At 34.4% G+C, this 24,385-nt stretch overlaps 2 protein-coding genes and 1 pseudogene across 2 annotated transcripts; 2 read left to right on the top strand and 1 right to left on the bottom strand.

The window, feature by feature from the left end:
* Positions 1–2,671: 2,671 nt before the first annotated feature.
* LOC134238170 (uncharacterized) lies at positions 2,672–12,819 on the bottom strand (annotated as a pseudogene).
* Positions 3,616–4,766, top strand: LOC134238168 (uncharacterized). The gene has a single exon (XM_062720282.1). The coding sequence runs from the start codon at positions 3,833–3,835 to the stop codon at positions 4,622–4,624; it is 792 nt and encodes a 263-aa protein (XP_062576266.1). The 5' UTR covers positions 3,616–3,832; the 3' UTR covers positions 4,625–4,766.
* Positions 6,923–8,486, top strand: LOC134238167 (integrase/recombinase xerD homolog). Its single transcript, XM_062720281.1, has 2 exons — positions 6,923–8,348; positions 8,383–8,486. The coding sequence occupies exon 1, from the start codon at positions 6,965–6,967 to the stop codon at positions 7,886–7,888; it is 924 nt and encodes a 307-aa protein (XP_062576265.1). The 5' UTR covers positions 6,923–6,964; the 3' UTR covers positions 7,889–8,348; positions 8,383–8,486.
* Positions 12,820–24,385: the final 11,566 nt, after the last annotated feature.

Below are 24,385 nucleotides of genomic sequence, written 5' to 3' on the forward strand. Positions count from 1 at the left end.
GGAGGTAGGTCAGTTGATCTACTGAAGCACATTACATGTATATAACTATTGAAGTCTTGACCCGTACAAATTGATAGAACAACCTACTAAATACGACTAGAGACGAACAAAAGTCAGGTCGTACTGCAACATTTATGTATTCTTGCATATAAAGACAATTCATGCGCGGGTCGACTTATCAATGTAATATAAGACTTCAGGAAATCAAGTCGTACGACATCTTAAATCCTTAATGCAGTACGAAGATTCTTAGAAGAACTTGATAAAACATTTGGAAACAGAAGAAAGTTAATTTGAACTAAAAATAGTCGTAATAAAGTTACGCATCAGTGAGCACAATGATTAAAATTATTGTCTTAAAATCTGTTTAAAATGCAAGATACTGAGGTCGAATTTTCTCTAACTTGGCGTAGTGTAGTAACCCTTGGACTTCTGGTCAAGGAACTGTCATTCATGCTTTTGAAACACATGAGCCCGAAAAGTCGTTATGTAGTGTATATTTGCATCTGTAGCTCTCCCTTATCTTTATTTTGAAAATGTCCAGCATTAGCAATGAAAATGCGTGCTTTCAGTTAATTTGAGGAAATACAGGCATCACATCCGGAAGAGAAAGAAGGATATTTTTCCGGACTTTGGGTACAAGACTTATAATTAACAGGTACAAAACCTTGAAAACCCAAAATATTGTCACAAATTTTATTAAAAATGCTAATTTTTGAATTCTGTTCAGGGAGCTAAAAAAATCAACTTCCGGTAATGAAATGAAAAGCATTCAACCGTTAAATAACTGATTTGGCAAAGTAAAAGATTTCCTAACTTTTTTGGTACATATTTAAATCCCGTGTATAATTTTCACCCCTTAAATTTGGGTGTTGCGTTTCTACTGACGGTGAGTATATTTCGTTGTAGAAATAAATGATCATTTTTGCATAACTTTCGTAGATAGTCATCGTCTCAAGCCGGGGTTCTGAGTCTGCATAATAGCTCTCTCCTACCTGTGACCATTTGATCATATAAATTGTTGTAATGTTGAATACTTTGTATTTACACCTTTATGCTACATGACATCATGTTCAACTAACGGCAATTCATCGCAATGGAAATCAACATTGACATCATTAGTAAACAAGAAATGTTTTGTAAATTGAGATTGGGTATTGGAAGGTTGCGCTAAAATTCATTTTCCGACTATACTTACTTGCATTAGCCAATATTTTAATGGTGTAAGAAATATTCTGACTGTCGGAATTGGAGAGGACCGAACATTTTGGCCATGGACTGCGACGATGGTAGACAGTAAGCTCCCAAATAAAATTTTGCGATTTGAGAAACATTGCCTCGATACAGATTAATGACACTGTTTAATATTTGTTGAATGGTTGGTATTTTTTAACATTGTATTTGTCTAATTTGATGTCAATCTCCCAAAAATAATACTTCGGTGTCATTGCTGAGTAATTCATTATTTCTATAATATGATTACATAATTCGTATTTTAAAATAAATATATACATACATGTATCACCTGTCAATTTGATTTCCTATATTCTCTCTGCAAATGGCGGTCTATATGTATAAGTTAAAGGGAAACACCTAGTAATTCTTGTTTCGTTTTGTGTACTGGTTAACCAAAACAACCAATCAATCAATCAAACGTACCTTGCGTTTTGAATTATCTTGCATGTGCACTTTTAATACTAAATATATTTTACAGCGGAATGTTCATTTCGTTCGGGAGGGAATTAAACAACATACAATCAATCATCGTGACACCCTTGACAGGCACTTTGTTATGTCGAATGTTGGTCGTCAACATTCAGGAATTGGGATCTGGTAAATTTCGACCGACATGAAAATCAAACTGCAGCTCAGCGAACGTTAAAGAATCCTCAGTCACTACTAAATGACCTTGAGGCCCGAATAAAAGTTTTGATTTAAAGTCCTTCACTGGTTTTTGTTGATATGTATATGAGTGAAACATTCTCAAAAGAACGCAAAACTTTGAATCAATAAATTGTAGATTCATTTTCTTCTGTTGTTACTCATTGCTGAAGTATGGTGACTTGTGCTAGGTTCACTGGTGTATTTGTTACTATCTTTAGCTTCTCTGTCACTATAGCTTGTGTTTGTTACCAGACGTGTAATGCAGTTCTTGATGACTTTTGTATTTGATTGCGCCCATGAGAAAAGGGTCCTTATGGCAATTTTTACACATTTTAAGATTTTTATTGATTTGGATAGCAGACAGGTAGAACTCTGAAAAAATGAAATTTTATTGTCATCCGGCACTTCTAAGTTACTTGTTTTTGCATTTTAATACTAATGTTTATTTAGGTAAGGAAAAGGTTAACGTGACGTCAGTGACGTCAAAGATAAAACAGAGGAAAAATACATATTCTGACTTGTATAATGTAAAAAGAATTATTTTAATATTCAACAACACATAACGTTAAAAAATTTCTTTCAATAAATCTTTAAATTTTATATATGTGAACATGTATATGTTTAACCATAAATTAATTACTACTGACATACAGCTAAAGCATTTACACAACTTTGTTTATTAATGTTAGATTAAAATTTTTCAAATAATCGTTGAGCTACATATATGTTCATATGTATGTGCATTCAAATTAATCACAATTATTTTACTCTTATTGAACTGGTCAGGAATGAACAAAGATTTCATTTGAAATATTAAAAATAAACATTTGAATGATTTAACTAAAAGAAATTTGCAATAATTATGATGTCAAAGTTGAATGATAGTCAGATAAAGCTGGTAACTGGTCACAGTTTTTAGAGTCATTCCTCAGTTGGAGGTGGGCATACCTCGTCCTGATGTAGAGGTCTTACGTAAGGGCGAACATTCCTGTATAAATACAGCTGCCGATCTCTTGACAATCCAGGGGGCGTGATCAATATTGGTCTAGTCTGAGGGTCCCCGATGGGATGCTTCAGAATGGGCATCTTTGCCTCTGGGGAATCAACACTTTCTTTCACAAAAACATACCCGGGGTATTCATTTGAAAATCGGAAGTGGTGGTACTTTCGTATATTCCGGATAGCCTTGAAATGGCTCGACAGAAATTCCTTCCAGTCTCGCCACTCCCAGGTAACTGTTCCATCCTTTTTGTAGGGAACTGCTACATTGGTTGATGCCGACTTCTCCACTACCTCAACTAGCTGGCTGAATGCATCGACGTCACATCGACGAAAAAGTTTCCTAATGTGCCCAAAGCCACTATCCACGAGGCATCTACAAAATATACAATAGAAACTACTATCTCTATAAAAATGAATGCTAAAATTAAAAAAAAAAAGATAAAATACAAAATAAGTTACCTCGTGTGTCCTGGAATTTGCATTTTTAGCGAGATTGTGTCATGGAAACCCATCATTACTCTCCAACATAGATATGCTAAAACATACTGGTTTTTATTTTGCCCTGTTTCGAGAAAAAAATCGATGATTAGCTACTGTTGCCAATGCGAGCTAAAATGTATAGCATTCAAATTTTAACCAAATATCAATTACCACTGCAGTTATCTGCATGTAGAGTACACGACTTCTCTCCAAATCCGTATTCATTTAGTGTATAATCCAACATACTTATAAATATATTTATAATTGGTATCGGAAACACGTGGTGTTGTTTGTTTACGTATTTAGGAAGTATTTATAGTATCTAAGATTTGATTGGATTTTAACGATTGATATGAGTTCAAATGAAATCGTGCGGAACAGGTAGTTTACCTGTGTCCAGGTATTAAGAATTAGTAGTTATTCGAGGTTTCGCTGCGCTTAGTGCAACAAGTAAAAAGTCGAATAGATGTCTCGGCAAAAAACAGATTTCTTGGCCCAATACCGGGAGGAAGATGAGTCTCTAGACGAAACTGTACTACAAGAACCCGCTGGTGAACGGAAAACCACTCGCAAGACGGCTAATTCTGCGGAGACCTCTGGACACTCTAGCCCCCGTGTAAGTGCGGACTTGGCCGATACATTCAACCTGTTCAAGTCTTACCTGGACAACAAACTTGATACTCTCAAGGAGGAACTCTCTACGGGTAATGACATCGAAAATTTAACAAAAACCATTAAAAAGGAGGTCTCTGTAAAATTCAAGAGTGAAGGGAACAAAATTCAGTTTAACTTTAATACTGAAATATTGGGTGATTTGAATAAACTTAAAAAGCGCATTTCAGATTCTTCCACATTGAGCATCGTTACAGAGCTCATTTCCAAGGTTACTAAACGTAACAAGCTCATCAGGATCGCTGATAAATCTCCGGCCGGGTGGTCGACAGTCCGTGAGTATGAAAGTGATGATTTGGCGTCCGACTCTGAGGACGAAAAACGTCTACGTCAAGCTGAAAACCGAGCATTACGAGCTATCAAAGAAAAACGCCGTTTTCAGCCATACTCCAAGTCTGGTTCTGCAACTACTTCGCTACCTGATGGTAGGTCTGGTGGTTCTGGCCGTAATTTTCGTCCCTACAAGCGTAAGGAGGCCTCTCCATACGACGTGTGCTACAACTGCCATAAGCTCGGCCATTGGAAATCCGCATGCACTGCCCCAGCCAGAACCAACAACCCAAGCACAAGCTCGTCAACCCAGTGATTATGAGAATCAGTATGTATATTTCGTTGATGAATCTATTTTTACTGATCAGTTTGAATCATTTGTACAGCAAGTAAATTATTTTGAAAATTTACCTGATATTGGTAAAGGGGTGAAAGGCAGTTTACGCAAACATTTTGAGTTTTGGAAGTCCATAAGCACTAATGAGTTCATATTAGATACTATCAAAAATGGTTATGTTATTCCTTTTGTTACAGTACCACCACGCATGAGACTAAATAATAACAAATCTGCAATGAAAAACCAACAATTTGTTGATCAGTCTGTTTCAGATCTTCTAGAGAGCGGCTGCGTACAAGAGGTTCCTTTTCAGCCACATGTGGTCAGTCCACTAAGTGTTGCAGAAAATAAAGGGTCTGGTAAAAAGAGACTTATTCTGGACTTGAGTCAATTGAATTATTTTGTAGACAAAAGAAAAGTAAAGTTTGAAGACTGGCGTATTGCTTTGAATTTTTTCAATAAAGATTGTTTTCTGTTTAAATTTGATCTAAAGTCAGGCTATCACCACATAGATATTTGTAAAAGTCAGATTACTTTCCTTTCATTCAGTTGGAAAGATAAGTTTTATTGTTTCAATGTTTTACCTTTTGGTCTAACGTCTGCACCTTATATTTTTACCAAGTGTCTAAGACCCATCGTGAAGTACTGGAGAAGCTGCGGAATTGACATTGTTTTGTATCTGGACGACGGTCTTGGTTTTGGTAAAGATTTACAAACGTGTGTTAAAGCTTCAAATTTAGTTCAAGAGACTTTAGAAAAAGCAGGTTTGCTAATTAATATTGAAAAGTCTATTTTTCAGCCTGTCCAGTGTTTGGAGTGGTTAGGGTTGGTATGGGATACCAGTGTATTTTCTCTACGTATACCTGAAAGACGACTTTCTGATGCTCAGAACTCGATAGAATTTCTTATTGATAGATTTCCTAACTTTACAGCTCGAGATCTCGCAAAAGCGGCTGGGAAAGTTATTTCCATGTCACCAGTTGTTGGTAATGTAACAAGTTTGATGACCAGACACATTTATTTAGCTATAGAGAGCAGGAGTCATTGGGATTGTTTAATCAGTTTTTTATTTCCAGAAGCAGTAAAATCAGAGTTGCAGTTCTGGAAGGAAAATCTTGATAAGTTGAACCAGAAACTGTTAGTTAAAGACTCGTTACCAATAACGCTTGTGTTTTCAGATGCCAGTGACGTTGCAGCTGGTGCATATACTGTAGAAGCTGACGAAAAGGTTTTTCATAAAACTTGGTCATTGAATGAATCTGTTATGAGCTCCACGTGGAGAGAACTTAAAGCTATACAGTTAGCTTTAGAGTCATTTGCCAGTTCATTTATTGGAAAGAGTTTACTTTGGCATACTGACAATCAAAATTGTGTAAAAATTGTACAACGAGGTAGCACTAAATTACATTTACAAGATTTAGCTTTAGACATTTTTTCTAAATGTGTTGAAAATTCTATTTCGTTGAAAATTTGTTGGATTCCTAGAAACGAAAACACAAAAGCAGATTATTTGTCTAATTTAGTCGATTATGAAGATTGGCAAACAACTCAAGAGTTTTTTAGTTTTGTTGACCAAATGTGGGGTCCTCATACTATTGATAGATTCGCAAGTGTGTATAACACAAAGTTAACGAGGTTTAACTCCCTTTTTTGGTACCCGGAGACTGAAGCAGTTGATGCTTTTACTCAAAACTGGTGTTTTGAAAATAATTGGTTAGTACCACCTATTTGTCTTGTGAGTAAAGCTATAAAACATGTAATAGCGTGTAAATGTGTGGGTACATTAATTGTTCCAAAATGGCCGTCTGCAGCATTTTGGACGTTACTGTTTGATGAAAATATGAAGTATAAACAGTGTGTAGTTGATGTTTTGGAATTTTCTCCATATCAGAATATTTTTATGCATGGCAAAAATTTGAACAGCCTGTTTGGCTCGGACAGCTTTAATTCCAGAGTATTAGCTGTAAGACTCAGTGGAGTCTGATAGACATGGCCTTAGAAGGCATGGTCTGTGTACATATTAATGTTTGAATTTATTTTGTGTTTATTATGACAAGGCCAAGTTTATGGCAAGGTCAAGGTTTATTATTAGATTGACATGGCCCTTAATTAGAATGCATTTCTTTTTAAGCTGGCACGGTCAGGAATGGAAAGACAAGGTCGTGCTTATCGACAAGGTCTACTGCGACAAGGCTTGGGTTTCCAAGCATGGTCGGTAATATGACTTTTATTGTTTTCAAAACTGGAAATTGGATTTCGTTATGGAGAACCTCTCATCCCTCCTTACAATTGCTGGCAAAGAAACTTCCGGATTTAATCATGAATTCCAAGGCTGAAAACACAAGAAAAACGTACGGATATGCCTTCAATAAATTTCGTAAGTGGTGTTTTACACATAATATTTCATATCTTCCTGCAACGGATTTCCATGTATCGTTATACTTAACAAGTCTCAGTAATACATGTAGCAGTGCAGGGACAATTGACGAGGCTTTTTATGCAATTAGCTGGGCGCATAAATTGGCGGGATTTCCTAATCCCTGTTCATCCGAACTTACTATTTCAGCCAGAGAGGGATGCCATAGAACTATCGGGAAACAGTTGATAAATAAAAAAGAACCTATTACCTCCAATATACTGAAACAATTGTGTGCTCTTTACGGAGGTGAATCGTGTTCTTTGTTAGATATTAGAATATGTTGTATGTGCTTATTAAGTTATGCTGGTTTTTTAAGATTTTCAGAACTTGTTCATTTGAAAAGATCAGATATATGTTTTTACGGCAATTATATGACTCTTACTATTCAGAAAAGCAAAACAGATCGTTATAAAGAGGGGAGCAATGTAGTTGTGTCATGTACGAATGAAATTACATGTCCTGTGAGAATAACCAGAAGATATCTCAGTTTAGCAAACATTAACGATCAATCTAATGAATATTTGTTTAGATCTATCACATACTGTAAAAATTCTAACACATACAAATTAAGAGGAGAAAAGTGCTTGTCATATACAAGGGCTAGAGAGATTCTTCTGGACGCGCTCGCATCATTGGGTTTAGATAGAACTAAGTTTGGTCTGCATAGTCTTCGCGCTGGCGGGGCTACTGCAGCGGCCAACCATGGTGTTTGTGATAGACTATTTAAAAAACATGGCCGGTGGAAATCTGAGACTGCTAAAGATGGATATGTGTCAGAAAATCTTAGACAGCAACTGTCAGTTACGAAAAATTTGGGTATATAAAGTGTGGGTTTTTGCTTCTGTCTTTATTGGTCGAGGTCTGTTGCACAGACGCAGGCGATGCCGTTCCTAAACATGTGTTGGAGTTTTGAATTTATAAATAATTTATGTTCGGTTGAACTGGTGAATTAGAACATAAATATATTTATAATTGGTATCGGAAACACGTGGTGTTGTTTGTTTACGTATTTAGGAAGTATTTATAGTATCTAAGATTTGATTGGATTTTAACGATTGATATGAGTTCAAATGAAATCGTGCGGAACAGGTAGTTTACCTGTGTCCAGGTATTAAGAATTAGTAGTTATTCGAGGTTTCGCTGCGCTTAGTGCAACAAGTCCCCGCCCACCCACCCTACTTTATAATGTATATATCTGATATGATTTAATATTTTCGTTTTTTATTTTGTAGAATGTTGTTTCAAAGAAGAATATTTAATTTGTAACATTTATGTGTAATAAATGTCTGTTGCACAGACGCAGGCGATGCCGTTCGAGGTCTGTTGCACAGACGCAGGCGATGCCGTTCCTAAACATGTGTTGGAGTTTTGAATTTATAAATAATTTATGTTCGGTTGAACTGGTGAATTAGAACATAACTGCATTTGAACCGTTGGTCAAACTTCCATCTCGTCCTAGAAATTTGAAAATTGAAAACTTGAATAATACAGTGATTATATAACAAATAATTGTTTCTATATAAGTATTAAAATGGCCATTTTTCTCATTTGAAATGATAAAATACCTATAGTTTGATCTTCATCAATCAAGAAGTTCAATTGCATCCCTGTGCTGTCAACCCGGGCACCGAACAGCTGTACTCTGCGAAGCTGAACAAAATATGTTGGGCCCATTTGCCTGGCATGATGGGGCAGCTGAAAGTGTTGGGCAAAGTCAAACGTATAGTGAACATTATTCAATTCTTCTCCTTGCCATGCTTCCATTTCTTCAACTGCTTTGTGAATGCACTCTCTATAATGCAACCGTGCTTTTTTAGCTGACTCAATGTGATCCTGAAAAGATCTTCACGCGGAGTGCTGATCTTTATGTGGGGAAGACACCTCGTCCAGACATCCTCGAATGACGATATTTTCAAGACTCTTTGATTTGATTCCTCACAAGATTTTACATACATCTTATGAACTGCAGTTTTAGTATCGGACGCCGGAAGATATACTGGCGGGACTCCATCACTGCCTCGTGGGGCCTCAGGTTGAGAAATTCCAAATTCTTCAGCATGATTTTTGATGTAATTCACTGCATTTTCAATGTCTTTAAATTTCAAGGCATGTGCTGGCTTTTTTCTTTTATTTCCGTGTTCACGTGGAGTTACTCCATTCCCGTTCATGTGTTTTACAATGTTCTTTATAACTTTGTGAGAAACATCATAAATGGTAAGGAAAGCCTCTCTGCATAAGCTTTCTCCTCGAAAACTGTAAGAATATCGCATTCTTTTCCTCTCTGTGTTTTTGCGGGTAGTTTGCCCGTAACCCCCTCTTTGTAGGACTCCCATGACATACATCTCCTTTTTTTCCTTGCTCATTTCTCTCAGGTTGAAGATATGTTCTTTTATGTCATCAGTTGGAAATGTTTTAAAGCAGTTCTTTGTACATGTACAGTTACACAAGTTGATAAAGCAATCTTCGTTGTCTTGCACTTTACTTGTATCTTCCTCAGATTCATCACTAATTGATTCTTCTGAATTTTGCGATTGTATAAACTCGGCCATTCTTCTCGAGATCGTTTCATCGTGATTAGCATTTTCATTTTCATCGTCACTCTCATCGACATCAGATGGCTGGTTGTTCTGTTGGGTTACATCTAATCTCCCAAAATGTTCTTCAAATAATTGATCTACTTCCTGAATAAAAAAAAAAATTACATACATGCATTATAAAAAATATATATATGAATATAATATGTTTTTAAAGTTTATGCCTAATTTTATTTTTTTTTTAATTACACGAAATATATTATTATACCTCATATAAATAAACACAAGTAAAGAGGAATCTGATTGGCTGAAGCAGTCACATGACCGTCGTGTTCGCCCTGCAACAAAACTTCGTGTTTCCCGCATTCGGTTCACCTCGCCTGACTACGCTATCCTACATCTAGATGTAATTAACTGAGGTGTACAGAACGTGTTTTACGTCGTGTTCCCCGATTGTGACGTCACAATGCGGCGAATGCGATGATTTACTAGTATATATACTGAATTCGATTGTTTAAATCTTTGAATAATTATGTCGATATAAAATCTAAAAGTATAAATAGTTAGAAAAAGTGTTTCCATAAGTGGGGAATGAATGTTACTACACTGCAGTGTGTAAATCAGAATGACTTGTCACGAAGGGTTTTTTTTATGAAACGCTAGTGGTCTGACTTACCCCTATTGGTATTTCATTTTGTTCTCATCAAATGTTCACTTTATTTGTTGGATTCTCTTTATATCTTCTGCATAGTGCTTGATTCGGTATAATAAAATAATTATTGCATGAATGTTCGGGAGACATGAAGATTTCTTCGCCCATGAAAAATCATATTCCCCTCGGGCGTTGCCCTCGGGGAATATGATTTTTCATGGGCGAAGAAATCTTCATGTCTCCCTCACTATCATGCAATAATTGTATATAATGCAATACTATGTATATAATCTAATGAAATTATTGATACACTCTCTCTCTCTCTCTCTCTCTCTCTCTCTCTCTCTCTCTCTCTCTCTCTCTCTCTCTCTCTCTCTCTCTCTCTCTCTCTCTCTCTCTCTCTCTCTCTCTCATGAACTTAAATCTTAACAATCTATTAATTTTAAAAATATAAAACAATGGAAACAATTCATTTATTTTAAAATCATTTATTTACTTCAATTTTATCTTCTTTTTTTCATTCATTTTTAAATTTGTTTATTTTCTTTTTAATTTATTCATATTCTATTAATTTGATATTTCATTGATATGTATATGATTTTTTTTATCAGCAAATTTATTATTTACTTATATGTTTTCTAATTTTTTTTCTTCCCCCTTAATCGGATTCTATCTCCATAACATCTTCATCATATTTTCAGATTTAAAAAAAATAATTCGGTGAATTTCATGACACACATGGCCCTAATGAATGTAACAGATTCATATGTTATATATAGGGAGAGGTTTTTTAAGTTGCAAGAACTTGTTACCAATCCCATTGTATAAATTATACAATAAAATATGTTCAAAACAAACAAAACAATATGTTATCAGTCTATTAGAAATTTTAAATTATCCTTCTAAACATTTAATTGGCAAATTACACAAACTGATGTTACAAGTCGAAGAGACAATATAATGACAATATTATTGTCTTACTTCATTCTTTCCATATACATGTATATTTAACCCGTCTTGGGCCCCCGGTACAGTGAGAGTTATCTCTCGTATTTTTACTCCAACAATGTTTAATTGTTTATGAACACTGTTGATGTATCATGGCACAGGAGTCTGAAGTTTTTATCGTCAAAAAAAAAAAAAAATCCGGAAAAAAATTTTCCTACCCTTAACTAAAAAAACCCCAGGATGGCAACGTGTTTTGGGGGGACCCACCTAAACAAATAGATCTGGGCTTGGTCGGAAAAATCTCGCAACTAATTCAGTATCCGGAGTGTTTGTGCTATTTATTCAAGTTAAGAAATCAAATCTGCTTGACGACTACGGGCTGTTCATGGCCTTTTTTCCAGTTTGACAGCTCATCCTGGACTCCATGCCACTAAACCGGAAATGAACTCCGAGGTGAATATATGACGTAATTGAAGAAAAGAACCAAAAAAAATGCATGTAAAACTTCATGTACAATTTTATGTTACCATACGTGATTAATAAAAAGATATATTTTTCAAACAAAATAATGTTTTATAATGGCGCTTAGTCTAACTGTTTGGCTCTTCGTCGACATGGCTTTTCAGTGATTTAAATTTGGCGCTTGTAAAAACTGAATTATCTGTCCCTGGTACACATCGTCGTACAAGTAAGAAAAAGAATAAATAACTTTTTAAAGTTCTGTTAAATATATTTAAAATAACTGAATAAAATTACGTTGAACAATTATTTATTTTATCTCATTTGAACAAGTTTTTATAAACGTCAAATATACACTGCGAGATTCTCTTCCGGTTTAGTGGCATGGAGTCCAGGATGAGCTGTCAAAGTGCAAAAAGGGCTAGGAACGGCCTGTAGTCGTCAAGCAGATTGAATTTTTCACATTAAATAAATAACAAAAACGCTCCGGAAACTGAATTAGTCGCGAGATTTTTCTGGCCAAGCCCAGATCTATTTGTTTAGGTGGGTCCCCCCGAAACACGTTGCCATCCTGGGGTTTTTTTAGTCAAGGGTAGGAAAATTTTTTTCCGGATTTTTTTTTTTTTTTTGACGATAAAAACTTCAGACTCCTGTGATCATGGAAATAAAGTGACCAGCTTAAACTTGAATTCGTGAAGAAAATATAGATCTAATGGAATTGAGAAGTGGTAGAATATACACAGGGACTTTGTGTATTTGCTAGTTCTCTGGTGTTCAATATCCGCAATGTGTTTTCACTAATAGTGAATCAGAAATTGGATCGTCAGTCAGTGACATTGTCACACTCAGCTCATCGGACTATATATATCGAATGTAAAAAGGCTTACATCTATATATCGAAAATTAATTACCAGTTGGTAGAAACATTTTGTTACCTCAAACTGATCCATGGTCTAGAAAAGATAGTCTCCGTCATTGGACTTCTGAAGTATTTTAAAAAGGTGTGTTTTGTTTTCGTTGAATCCGCTCCTCCCATGTTATGGTATAACGTTAGTGTAGTTTTTGAACAGACGCGAAGAAATTCCGATATATGTTTATGGAATAATTAAAATAATTAAAAAAAAATAAATAAGAAGATACAGATGAATTAAGGTGCAGTATACTTATATTGTTTAATAAAAAAAATTTGTAACACACTATCGAAACACAAAAGGGAAAAATTATAAAGATTCTGCAACATTGTACATGTGATTAAAAAATTGAAACATCCAATGTTTGTGACGTCATTTCTCTGTTTTGTAAGAATTGCCATAAGGACCCTTTTCTCATGGGCGCAATCATTTGTATTTTATTTGAACCGGAGACATTAAAATTATATCTCATAGGTATACAATATTCATACCTAAGATTTGTACAGGCTATACTACATATACATGTGTTAATTACATAACAACATCATTAAATTATCATTTAGAACATCATTTCTTGACTGATAAGCAAAATACAAAAATTTGCCCAGGTTACATACTTCTTTAGTATTTGTAGAGCGCATTTACTGTACTAATTTAAATACTGATGTGTTTTTTTAAATAATAACTCTTGATATATTTAATTCTCAGTTCTTCATATCGAGGATATTTTAATACAAAATGAAATTCGTCCTCTATCTCACCTGACATACATATTTCACATTTTCTGTCTTTTCTTTCTATGTTGCTCTACCTTCCCCTCTCTATTCTTAAATCAAGAACTGATAGCCTTAAATGACTGACAGGTATTCCTTACTTTGAATGTAATGGTTTTCTCAAATAATTCTGTAGTGCAACATTATCCACTAAATGTTGAAATAAAATATATTTAGGAGAAGTACAAATGCGTGCCATAAAATCTCTCATATTTGTAACAGTCAAACATTCTTTGTAAAATAATGTTCAGAGTATTATTATCAATACAATGACTTGTAATGGTGTCTTGCAGACTAAACTTTGTCTCCACAGTGCCTTCATGGTAACCCTGAAATTTTGTGATAGGAGATTTTACTGGTATGTTATTTGCAGGTTGTATCGGGAAAAATAGAAGTTTTATTTTCAGGAATACATTTATATTTCATATACAGTTTATTTGGCATTTGAGGTTTTTCATTATTTGAATGGTTGATTGTTTGGTTATGTCTAGTTGTTAGGCTTGCGTTATTTGAATATTAAAAAGTAAAGAACTTGGATTTCAGTCATTTAATTAATCTTTCTTCTCCTTTCGGTGTCGTTGGTATTACTGAAGTTTGTTTTGATTCTTTGGTAGAAGAATTATGCAGACCCAATTCTAAGTCATTTGTATCAAGTAAAACATTACAAAAGTTTAATTTTAAGTTTTATTAGGTCACCTGAGTAACTCAGGTGACCTATTGCTATCCGTTTTCGTCCGTCGTCGTGTGTCGTGCGTCGTGCGTCGTGTGTTAACATTTGAACATTTTCAGCTTCTTCTCTGAAACCACTCAACCAATTTCAACCAAATTTGGTATACAGCATTTTTGGTTAAAGGGGAACAAAAATTGTGAATTTCATGGTCCCTGCCCCCCTGGGGCCTGGGGGGTGGGGCAAAAACCACTTCAATTATTGCAATCTTTAAAAATCTTCTTCTTTACTCCTGGACATCAAGCAGGCAACCGTTGTTATGAATGTAATGAGCATTGAGTCCTCTACCTAAATTGTGAAATTCATGGCCCCAGGGTCAGGGGTTCTTGTGCTAGGGCGGGGCTATATAGATTATATAGTGAAAATGCATGATTTCTTTGAAAATCTTCTTCTCTGCTCCTAGGTATTAGATAAACTAACCAAGCACTTAGTTATGATGAGCAAGAGTGCCTCTTCCAAAATTGTAAATTTTGTGACCCCAGGGTCAGGGATTCTGGTGTTAGGGTGGGGCTCAATTGGTTATGTAGTGAAAATGCATAAATTCTTTGAAAATCTTCTTCTTTTCTTCTGGGTATTAAATAAACTAACTAAGCACATAGTTATGATGAGCAAGAGTGCCTTTTTAAATATTGTGAATTTTATGACCCCAGGGTCAAGGGTTCTGGTGTTAGGGCGGGGCTCTATTGGTTATGTAGTGAAAATGCATAAATTCTTTGAAAATCTTCTTCTCTTCTTCTGGGTATTAAATAAACTAACTAAGCACATAGTTATGATGAGAAAGAGTGCCTTTTTAAAAATTGTGAATTTTATGACCCCAGGGGCAGGGGTTCTGGTGTTAGGGCGGGGCTCTGTTGGTTATATAGTGAAAGCGCATTTTTTCTTTGAAAATCTTCTTCTCTACTTCTGGGTATTAAATAAACTAACTAAGTACTTAGTTATGATGAGCAAGAGTGCCTCTTCAAAAATTGTGAATTTTTTGGCCCCAGGGTCAGGGGTTCTGGTGTTAGGGTGGGGCCCTATTGATTATATAGTGAAATTGCATTTATTCTTTGGAAATCTTCCTCTCTGCTCCTGGGTATTAAATATACTAACCAAGCACATAGTTATGATGAGCAAGAGTGCCTCTTTCAAAATTGTGAATTTTGTGACCCCAGGGTCAGGGGTTTTGGTGTTAGGGCGGGGCTCTATTGATCATATAGTGAAAATGCATAAATTCTTTGAAAGTCTTCTTCTCTGCTTCTGGGTATTAGATAAACTATGTAATTAAATAGTTATGTTGATCAAGAGAGCCTTTTTTCAAAATTGTGAATTTTATGACCCCAGGGTCAGGGGTTCTGGTGTTAGGGCGGGGCTCTATTGGTTATAAAGTGAAAATGCATTTATTCTTTGAAATTTTTTTCTTTGCTTCTGTGTATATGCCTATGGTCCAAATATATATATATTCATGATGAAGAAAGGTGAACCTAGCAAAATGGTTATTTTTTATGCCCCCGCCCCTTCCCTGGGTCGGGGTGAGGGGGGGTATAGTCTAAAATTAATTAATGCTTGGAAATTTGTTCTTTGGTGTTAATCAACCATTTTATGATAAAATTTGCAAAATTTTAAAATATGTGGCCCCAGGATCTGTGGTTCCTTTGGGATGAGGTGTACAACTGGTTATAAAGTGGAAGTGCATTTTCTCTTTATTGTACTCTGATCTACCTCTGGGTATTAAGTAAATAGAGTTAGCATGCTAAGTCTAAATTATTATAAGCAATGGTACCTCTTTCAAAATTGTGAATTGCGAATTCCATGGCCTCTGGGTTATAACATGAACCAAATTTAATTGTTTGAAAGTTGATGCACAATACTCAGGTGACCTATAAGGCCCGTGGGCCTCTTGTTTATAATTGCTTTACCTCTAATGAACAGTCCGTATGTTACATGTATATGTATTATATAAGAACAAGGAGGTACAGTTAAAATAAAAATAAGCCCTATATTTTCCAAAAATATGAAAGAGACATAAGATATTGAAATTTATGCTTTCTGAATCAAAGCAATTCCATGCAATAAGAAAATACAAATTGTTTTTTTTTCATATGAACTCTTAATGCTAATTATGGCGTCATTAACTAGTGGATTTTATAGAATTTTCTTGAAAAGTTGCAGAAGACATCAATTTTCAGTGGAATTTTCTTTCAGAAAATATACTCGAGAAATATCAGCCTGAAACTCTCTAAATACTTCCCACCATATGATCCGGCTCTAGCGTTTACAACATCTCCCTTCTTCAGATTCAAAATAAAAAAAAAATGTCGAGGAGGAGGAGGCTCTGTCATTGTGATCATAACGCCATTTTTCACTATTTCGATAGAGCAGCAGATCTTACAGTAGTTGTACATGACATCGCTTTCTGTAGCTATGAACTTTCAGAGTGCAGTGAAAACAACCAAACACAGATATGCAGTTTTGTCGAATATGTCATTTTATTCAATGACATATAATAAAATGTATAACAAATCATGAAGGGGGATCATCTAATATTAAACAATACAGGTTACATGTACACATGTGAAAGGTACAAGTGTGATCCCCCTGAGACTGACTAGAAATTTACATGCAGTGAACATATCAGAGTACATGTAAATATGCATAAAATATAACATAAATGAGTAAATCCTTGGAGGCGTCCAAACAATTGCGCCGAGACTGACTAGAAATTTACATGCAGTGAACATATCAGAGTACATGTAAATATGCATAAAATATAACATAAATGAGTAAATCTTTGGGGGCGTTCAAACAATTGCGCCAATCAAGAAACATATGACAAGTTAGTTAGAAAAATACAAATCTGGACTAAAATGCAAAATAATATAAAACCAAAAACCCCAAAAAGGAAAAAGGGTGGGTGGTGGGTTTTTTTTTTCTTCAATGCACTGCCAGGCTAACAAAAATGGCGCAACAAAATCAAGGATTTTGATTGGATAACTCTGTCAAGCAAAATAAGGTGCGATTTCGCAATGAAAGGTTCTATGATAATTGCGCTGCGATAAGGGCGCATATCCTGCAGACTGCGCAGGGATATGCAGAATTATCCTTAGGTGTAAAATATAATATATTTCTCATAGCGGCATAAATTGAATTATCTGTGATAATATTGTTTTATGCCTCCTATGAGAAATATCAGCCTGAAAGTGCAGTGAAAAACAACCAAACACAGATATGCAGTTTTGTCGAATATGTCATTTTATTCAATGACATATAATAAAATGTATAACAAATCATGAAGGGGGATCATCTAATATTAAACAATACAGGTTACATGTACACAGGTGAAAGGTACAAGTGTGATCCCCCTGAGACTGACTAGAAATTTACATGCAGTGAACATATCAGAGTACATGTAAATATGCATAAAATATAACATAAATGAGTAAATCCTTGGAGGCGTCCAAACAATTGCGCCACAAGCCCTCACGCAGTGTCACGCAGTGAGAGGTTGACGCCAAACAAGGAGAAAAATCAAAAGAAAACATTTTTATAAAAATAGTAAAAATACTGAAATTTACAGCATTTTTTGAAGTATTTTTTTTTTAGGCTAGGTGTTCTTGACAAATAACAAGTACTGATGCAACAAAGACATTAACATTCACCTGTTAGCTGTTAAATTGTGGATCAAGAGAAGCCAAAATCACTGCAAGGAATGTTTAGTATATATGTAAAATTAGGTAGGTCTTCATCTAACCTCAAGACAATGCAGGCAGAGTTTTTAACATACAATTTACATGAGCAGCTATCCGCTGAATTCATGTATCTTGAACTAAGACTATGCAAGCAGATTTTAACACACAATTTACATGAGCAGCAATGCGCTGAAGCCATGTATCTTAACTCAAGACTATGCAAGCCAGATTTTATTATACAATTTACATAAGCAGCTATCCGCTGAAGTCATGTATCTTAACTCTCGACTATGCAAGCAGATTGTAACAAACAATTTACATGAGGAGCTATCCTCTGAACTCGTGTCTTAACTCAAGACTATGCAAGCAGAGTTTGCAGCACAATTCACATGAGCAGCTATCCGCTGAACTAATGTATCTTAACTCAAGACTATGCAAGCAGATTTTGAAGCACAATTTACATAAGCAGCTCTCTGCTGAACTATGCATCTTAACTCAAGTCTATGCGGGCAGATTTCAACATACAATTTAATGAGTAGCCGTCATCTTACATGTAGCTCAAACACTATGCAGGCAAGTTTCAATGCTGAACTCATTGATATTAGAAGGCTGATTATGAAGACATTAAAATTGAGCTGAGTTATACAGAGTTGATGCCTATAGAGGATGTACATTGTGGAATATTTGATAAACACTTTACTGGACTAATGACCAGATTTACAAAATTAATGATAGAACAATTAATGTTACATAAGAAGCTAATACATTGCCAAATCTTATTTTACACATTAAATGAATGACAGGTGCTGACTACTCTATACAGTGAAACTCGTTTAGTACAAACACGGATAATGCGAATTCACGGATATAGCGAATTCAATTTGGATCCCCAGCTGTATAAATTTAATAAATTTCTTGTACGGTTATTACAAATTACGGATATAGCGAAGTAACTTCATGCATCCCAGCGACTTCGTTATAACCGAGTTTTACTGTATATGATGTTCCTTGGCAGTACATGTTGGAAAAAATGATATTTGCCATTCAACACAGATATCAACATAGAATCCATAAGAGGAGCTTGAGCATTTTAAGTGTGTAGCTTGCCCTTCCTGATGGTGTGGGTTTCAATCTTTGGTGGCATCATTTTCCAACAGTTTACTATGAAGCTGACATCATGTCCAGAATACTGTATAGGGGATTAATTTCACGGTTTTAATTTTCACGTTTTCTCCTCGTCTGACACAGTCGCGGTTTCTTGAACTCGCAGAATTGGTACATGTATATAATAAACGTGACTTCCCTTGTCTTTATTACAAACAACAGGGTCTAAATTTCTTGAATGACCTTGTTGATCGCTTGATCATATATCCGCATTTAGGTTCCATTTGAGAGCACTGTTTCAGCATTTTTATTTTTGGGACCAAGATATTCCATGACACTGTGATTAGGTCATTGGGGGCATTTGTTCCTTTAGGATTTTTGTTGAACAATTTTGCAGCTGGGATGACGTTCCAATAATGCACAATTTCCGCCATCTGAGCTGAAATTTGTAGGGTACATTGCCTCTCCATTATGTGCCTTGGTTGGTACTGAGGTTAGGTGTTGATCCCTTTATAGTTCAGGTTGGCCCTTGGCATCGGTGTACTGCTACAAGTAACAGAATACCATGGTAAATAGTGTACGAGTGTAATGCACTACTAAAGCCTACGAATATTTAGATGCTGGAACCCAAACAAAATGAGAAACAATTTACATTGAGCTTTTCAGAACAGTCTTGATGACATGCTACATGTACAGCATGAAAAGAATTATTGAAATATCTATTTAAGTTTCTCATAATACTGAAAGTTCTTTCCTCATCAAATTGAAATATGAACCAAAATGTTTCTACTGATAACATTAACATTATACTAAATGTTTCCACAAACACTATGAAACATTATAATGAATGTTTCCAAAATCCTTTTGAAACTATATACTGAATGTTTCCACAAAACCATTGAAACATTCACTAAATGTTTCCATAAAAAATTTGAAACATTATACTGAATGTTTCTACAAACACTAATACATGACTATGAAACATTATACTGAATGTTTTCACAAAACCTTTGAAACATTATACTGAATGTTTCCATAAAAAGTTTGAAATATTATAATGTATGTTTCTGAAACAGGCTTTAAACATTATACTGAATGCTTCCACAAACACTATGAAACATTATATTGAATGTTTCCACAAAACCTTTGAAACAATATACTGAATGTTTCCACAAAACCTTTGAAACATTATACTGAATGTTTCCTCAAAGACTTGAAACATTATACTGAATGTTTCCACAAAACCTTTGAAACATTATACAGAATGTTTCCTCAAAGACTTGAAACATTATACTGAATGTTTCCACAAAACCTTTGAAACATTATGCAATATGTTTCCATAAAACATTTGAAACATTATACTGAATGTTTTTCACAAAAACTTTGAAACATCAAACAATGTTTCCGTCAAAACTTGAAATATTATACTGAATGCTTCCACAAAACTTTGAAACATTATATTGAATGTTTCCATAAAAAGTTTGAAACATTATACTGAATGTTTCCACAAAAACCTTTGAAACGTTTTACTGAATGTTTCCAAAAAACCTTCGAAACATTATACTGAATGTTTCCATAAAAACTTGAAACATTATACTGAATGTTTCCAACAGAATTCATTCATTATACTAACTGTTTCAACATAAACTTTGACACATTGTACTGAATGTTTCCAAAACAGAATTTAAACATTATACTGACTGTTTAAACATAAACTTTGACACATTGTACTGAATGTTTCCACAGACACTATTACATGACTATGAAACATGATACTGAATATTTTTCACAAAAACTTTGAAACATCTTATTTAATGTTTCCAAAACAAACTTGAAACTTTATACTGAATGTTTACACATTACATTTGTAACAATATACTGAATTTTTCCACAAAAAATCAAAAACATTATACTGAATGTTTCCACAAAACTCGAAACATTATACTGAATGTTACTGAATGTTTCCAAAACAAACTTGACACAATAAACTGAATGTTTTAACTGAAACATCAACTTTGAAACTTTATACTGAATGCTTCCACAAAAACTTGAAACAAATGCTTACACAAAAAAACTTGAAACATTATACTGAATGTTTCCACAAAAACTTGAAACATTGTACTTAATGTTTCCACAACACTTGAAATATCATAATGAACGTTTTGACACAAACTTTGAAACATTATACTGAATGTTTAAGACAAAAACTTTGAAATATAATTTACAATGAATGTTGTCACAAAGACAATGAAGCATACTGAATGTATCTTTAAAAACTTTAAAACATTATACTGAATGTTTGCACAAAAACAATGGTACATTGAACTGAATGTGTTCCCAAAGTTTCCAGGAAAACTTTTAATCATTACATTGAATGTTTCCATCAAAACCTTAAACATTCACAAAAAACAAAACAAAACTAATCGAAATTATACTGAATGTTTCCACCAATATTGCAACAATATATTGAATGTTTTCACAGGTATCTTGAACATATTCTTAATGTTCATACTAAATTCTTTTTATTTATTTATTTTTTTTTATTTATTAATTTATCTTTTTTTATATATATTTATATATTTATTATTTTTATTGAAAATAGTACTGTTAAAATATTTTAAAAGAAATATAGAAAACATTACCAAAGTTTCTACTGCACATTGGACAAGTGAAACAATATATTGAAAATATAATTGACATTGATTGCAATATTAAATATTTTTCTCCCAATATTTCTACTTATAGCATAAAAGAAACGATATATTGTATGTTGCAAAACCCACTAATAAGGATTTTGCTGAACATAAAAATACATTTTAAAATTGCCGAGTCTTCCTTATAGGGATAATAATGCCCCTTAAGAATTATATGTGAGGCAGCTAGTAAATAAACTTAACATGTCTTCAGATATATGGCAATTACCAAATGTTCCCTGTTTCTAATGGTGCAAAAAATGATTATCAACTTCATTGATATCTTCGCATCATTAGAGTGTTAAACATTCTTTAAATTGTTAACTGGATATGCAAAGTATTGTAAGGAGCAGTATCGGTTTTCCGTGCTAGGTGTGTTTTTTGCTGCATTTGGGTTCCTCCTCCGCTTTGGGGGCTGTGCATATACTTGTAGCCAATGTGTAAAAATATAATAATTCTTGTAAATTATCTGACAGCCCTTGTAATCAATAATGTTAAAATATCCTACCAAGCATAAACCAACTGGTATATACACTTATATAACACAAAAGCCTTAATAATAGGCAGATAACCGTGGTAAGTACTCAACAAATCAGACGTTCCCAAAGGCTGCATTAGGACAACAGAATTGTAGATGCCATGTGAGCTACCAACAGAGACATTGAACTTTACCCCTACTTGCTGTTTACTTTTCTCTGTATTATCATGACTGATGGTCACATTACAAAATCTACAAATGTATACAGGGACAAGTATTGGCTCTTATATAACCCCAAAACCAACTGTTATACTGAACAGATTCATGCAGATGTCATACTGGGTTTTCCTCTATATATATAAACACAACTAGACATGCTAGAAGCACCAATGGACCCACCTGTTATACAAACCAATTGTTTGGTAATGCTTTACATGTTTATATCAAGTGACGCTATAATCATAATAGTTCTATATTGAGCATTTTAATTTTATAGAGTGATGTCATAATAATACAAATGCTATACTGAGCGTTTTTGGAGTAACCGTGGTAACGCTATAAACCTAGTAAATTTACTAATAATTTTTAGAATTATGTTATGATTATATTATGCTATACCGAGTATTTATAAAGGGAGGCTATAAACATAAATCATGCTATACTGAGCATTTTCCGAATGAAACTATGAACACAGAATGCTATACTGAGCATTTATAGATTTATATGATGATGCTGTATTGAACATCATTCAAGTTGACCAAACTGTTATACTGAACAGTTAAACATTGATGTTTCATTGTTTTACTGAACATCACTTAAAGACAAATCATGATAAGCAATGCTATACTCGGCATTTATGATTTAAAAGATGATGCTATACTGAACATCATTCAAGCTGCCCGAACTGCTATACTGAACAGTTATACATTGATGTTTTACTGAACATCACTTATAAAACAAATCATGATAAGCAATGCTAAACTCGGCATTTATGATTTAAAAAATGATGCTATACTGAACATCATTCAAGCTGCCCGAACTGCTATACTGAACAGTTATACATTGATGTTTTACTGAACATCACTTATAAACAGGTAAAACAAATCATGATGAGCAATGCTATACTGAACAGCATTGAACATGATTTAAAAGATGATGCTATACTGAACATCATTCAAGCTGACCGAACTGTTATACTGAACAGTTATACATTGATGTTTTACTGAACATCACTTAAAGACATGCAGCTTAACCATAATGACGTATGAATAAAATAATGATTTAAAAGCTGCTCCAAATATATGTAAACGTTAAAACATTATTTGTTTTGTTATAATGACCAAAACAATACTGCCCTTAATTGACGGGAATGCACAAACACTGCATTCCTAGAACTTCTCCAGTGCATGGGCGAAAGCGGTCCCCGTGTTTCAAATTCTTCATAGGGGGTTGTCGAAGTGAACAGCAACTGCCAAAACACCATCTGTGCCTCCACCGAAATAGGTTCCCCGATACAAGGATAGTTTCCACGGCATCAAATTGATAAATTACAGGCACCGATGATTTTCCCCTAGGAAGCTGACCGATCATTGATCTTAGACCACATGTACACAGGTCCCTTTTTGCATAAACATTTTTTTTTCTTCAATGCACTGCCAGGCTAACAAAAATGGCGCAACAAAATCAAGGATTTTGATTGGATAACTCTGTCAAGCAAAATAAGGTGCGATTTCGCAATGAAAGGTTCTATGATAATTGCGCTGCGATAAGGGCGCATATCCTGCAGACTGCGCAGGGATATGCAGAATTATCCTTAGGTGTAAAATATAATATATTTCTCATAGCGGCATAAATTGAATTATCTGTGATAATATTGTTTTGGATTATCCAGAGCAAAACATGGACACTGAAATTTTATTCATTTGGGAACAGGGGTATCATTTAGTTAGCCTTGTTCCCTGTCCCTGTTTTGCTTTTTTTACTCTGCCTCACTTGGCAACGATGAGACAGGGACCAGTAGCCCTTTTCACAAAAAATCTTAAGTTTTTGCTTAAGATTTTAACTTACGAATCTCTTACGACAAATCTTATGTGCTTTTCACGAAAGCATTCGTAGCAGATTGAACTTAAGATTTTACTTACGACAGACTTCGTCCTTAGCAACGATCTCAATATGCTTTATAATCCTTACATAAGTTGATGATCATAAAAATATAACTCAGTTTTTATTATTTATCAGCGAAAACAAACATCAATGACAACAAATAACGAGTGCAAGCAAGATGTTTGAAATGTGACGTCACAATCACAAGTATGACGTAAGAGTAGGTCCTACGAAAATCTTAAGTGAAACTTAGATCGTAAATATTTTGTTG

Source organism: Saccostrea cucullata, unplaced genomic scaffold (assembly GCF_032062105.1).
Source record: "Saccostrea cucullata isolate Sc308-1 unplaced genomic scaffold, CSIRO_AGI_Scuc_v1 ctg3095, whole genome shotgun sequence".
In the NCBI taxonomy this organism is placed as follows: domain Eukaryota; kingdom Metazoa; phylum Mollusca; class Bivalvia; order Ostreida; family Ostreidae; genus Saccostrea; species Saccostrea cuccullata.

What these genes read in the sequence shown, in the direction of transcription:
- LOC134238168 (XM_062720282.1), top strand. Translation starts at nt 3,833, where the DNA reads ATGTCTCGGCAAAAAACAGATTTCTTGGCCCAATACCGGGAGGAAGAT.
- LOC134238167 (XM_062720281.1), top strand. Translation starts at nt 6,965, where the DNA reads ATGAATTCCAAGGCTGAAAACACAAGAAAAACGTACGGATATGCCTTC.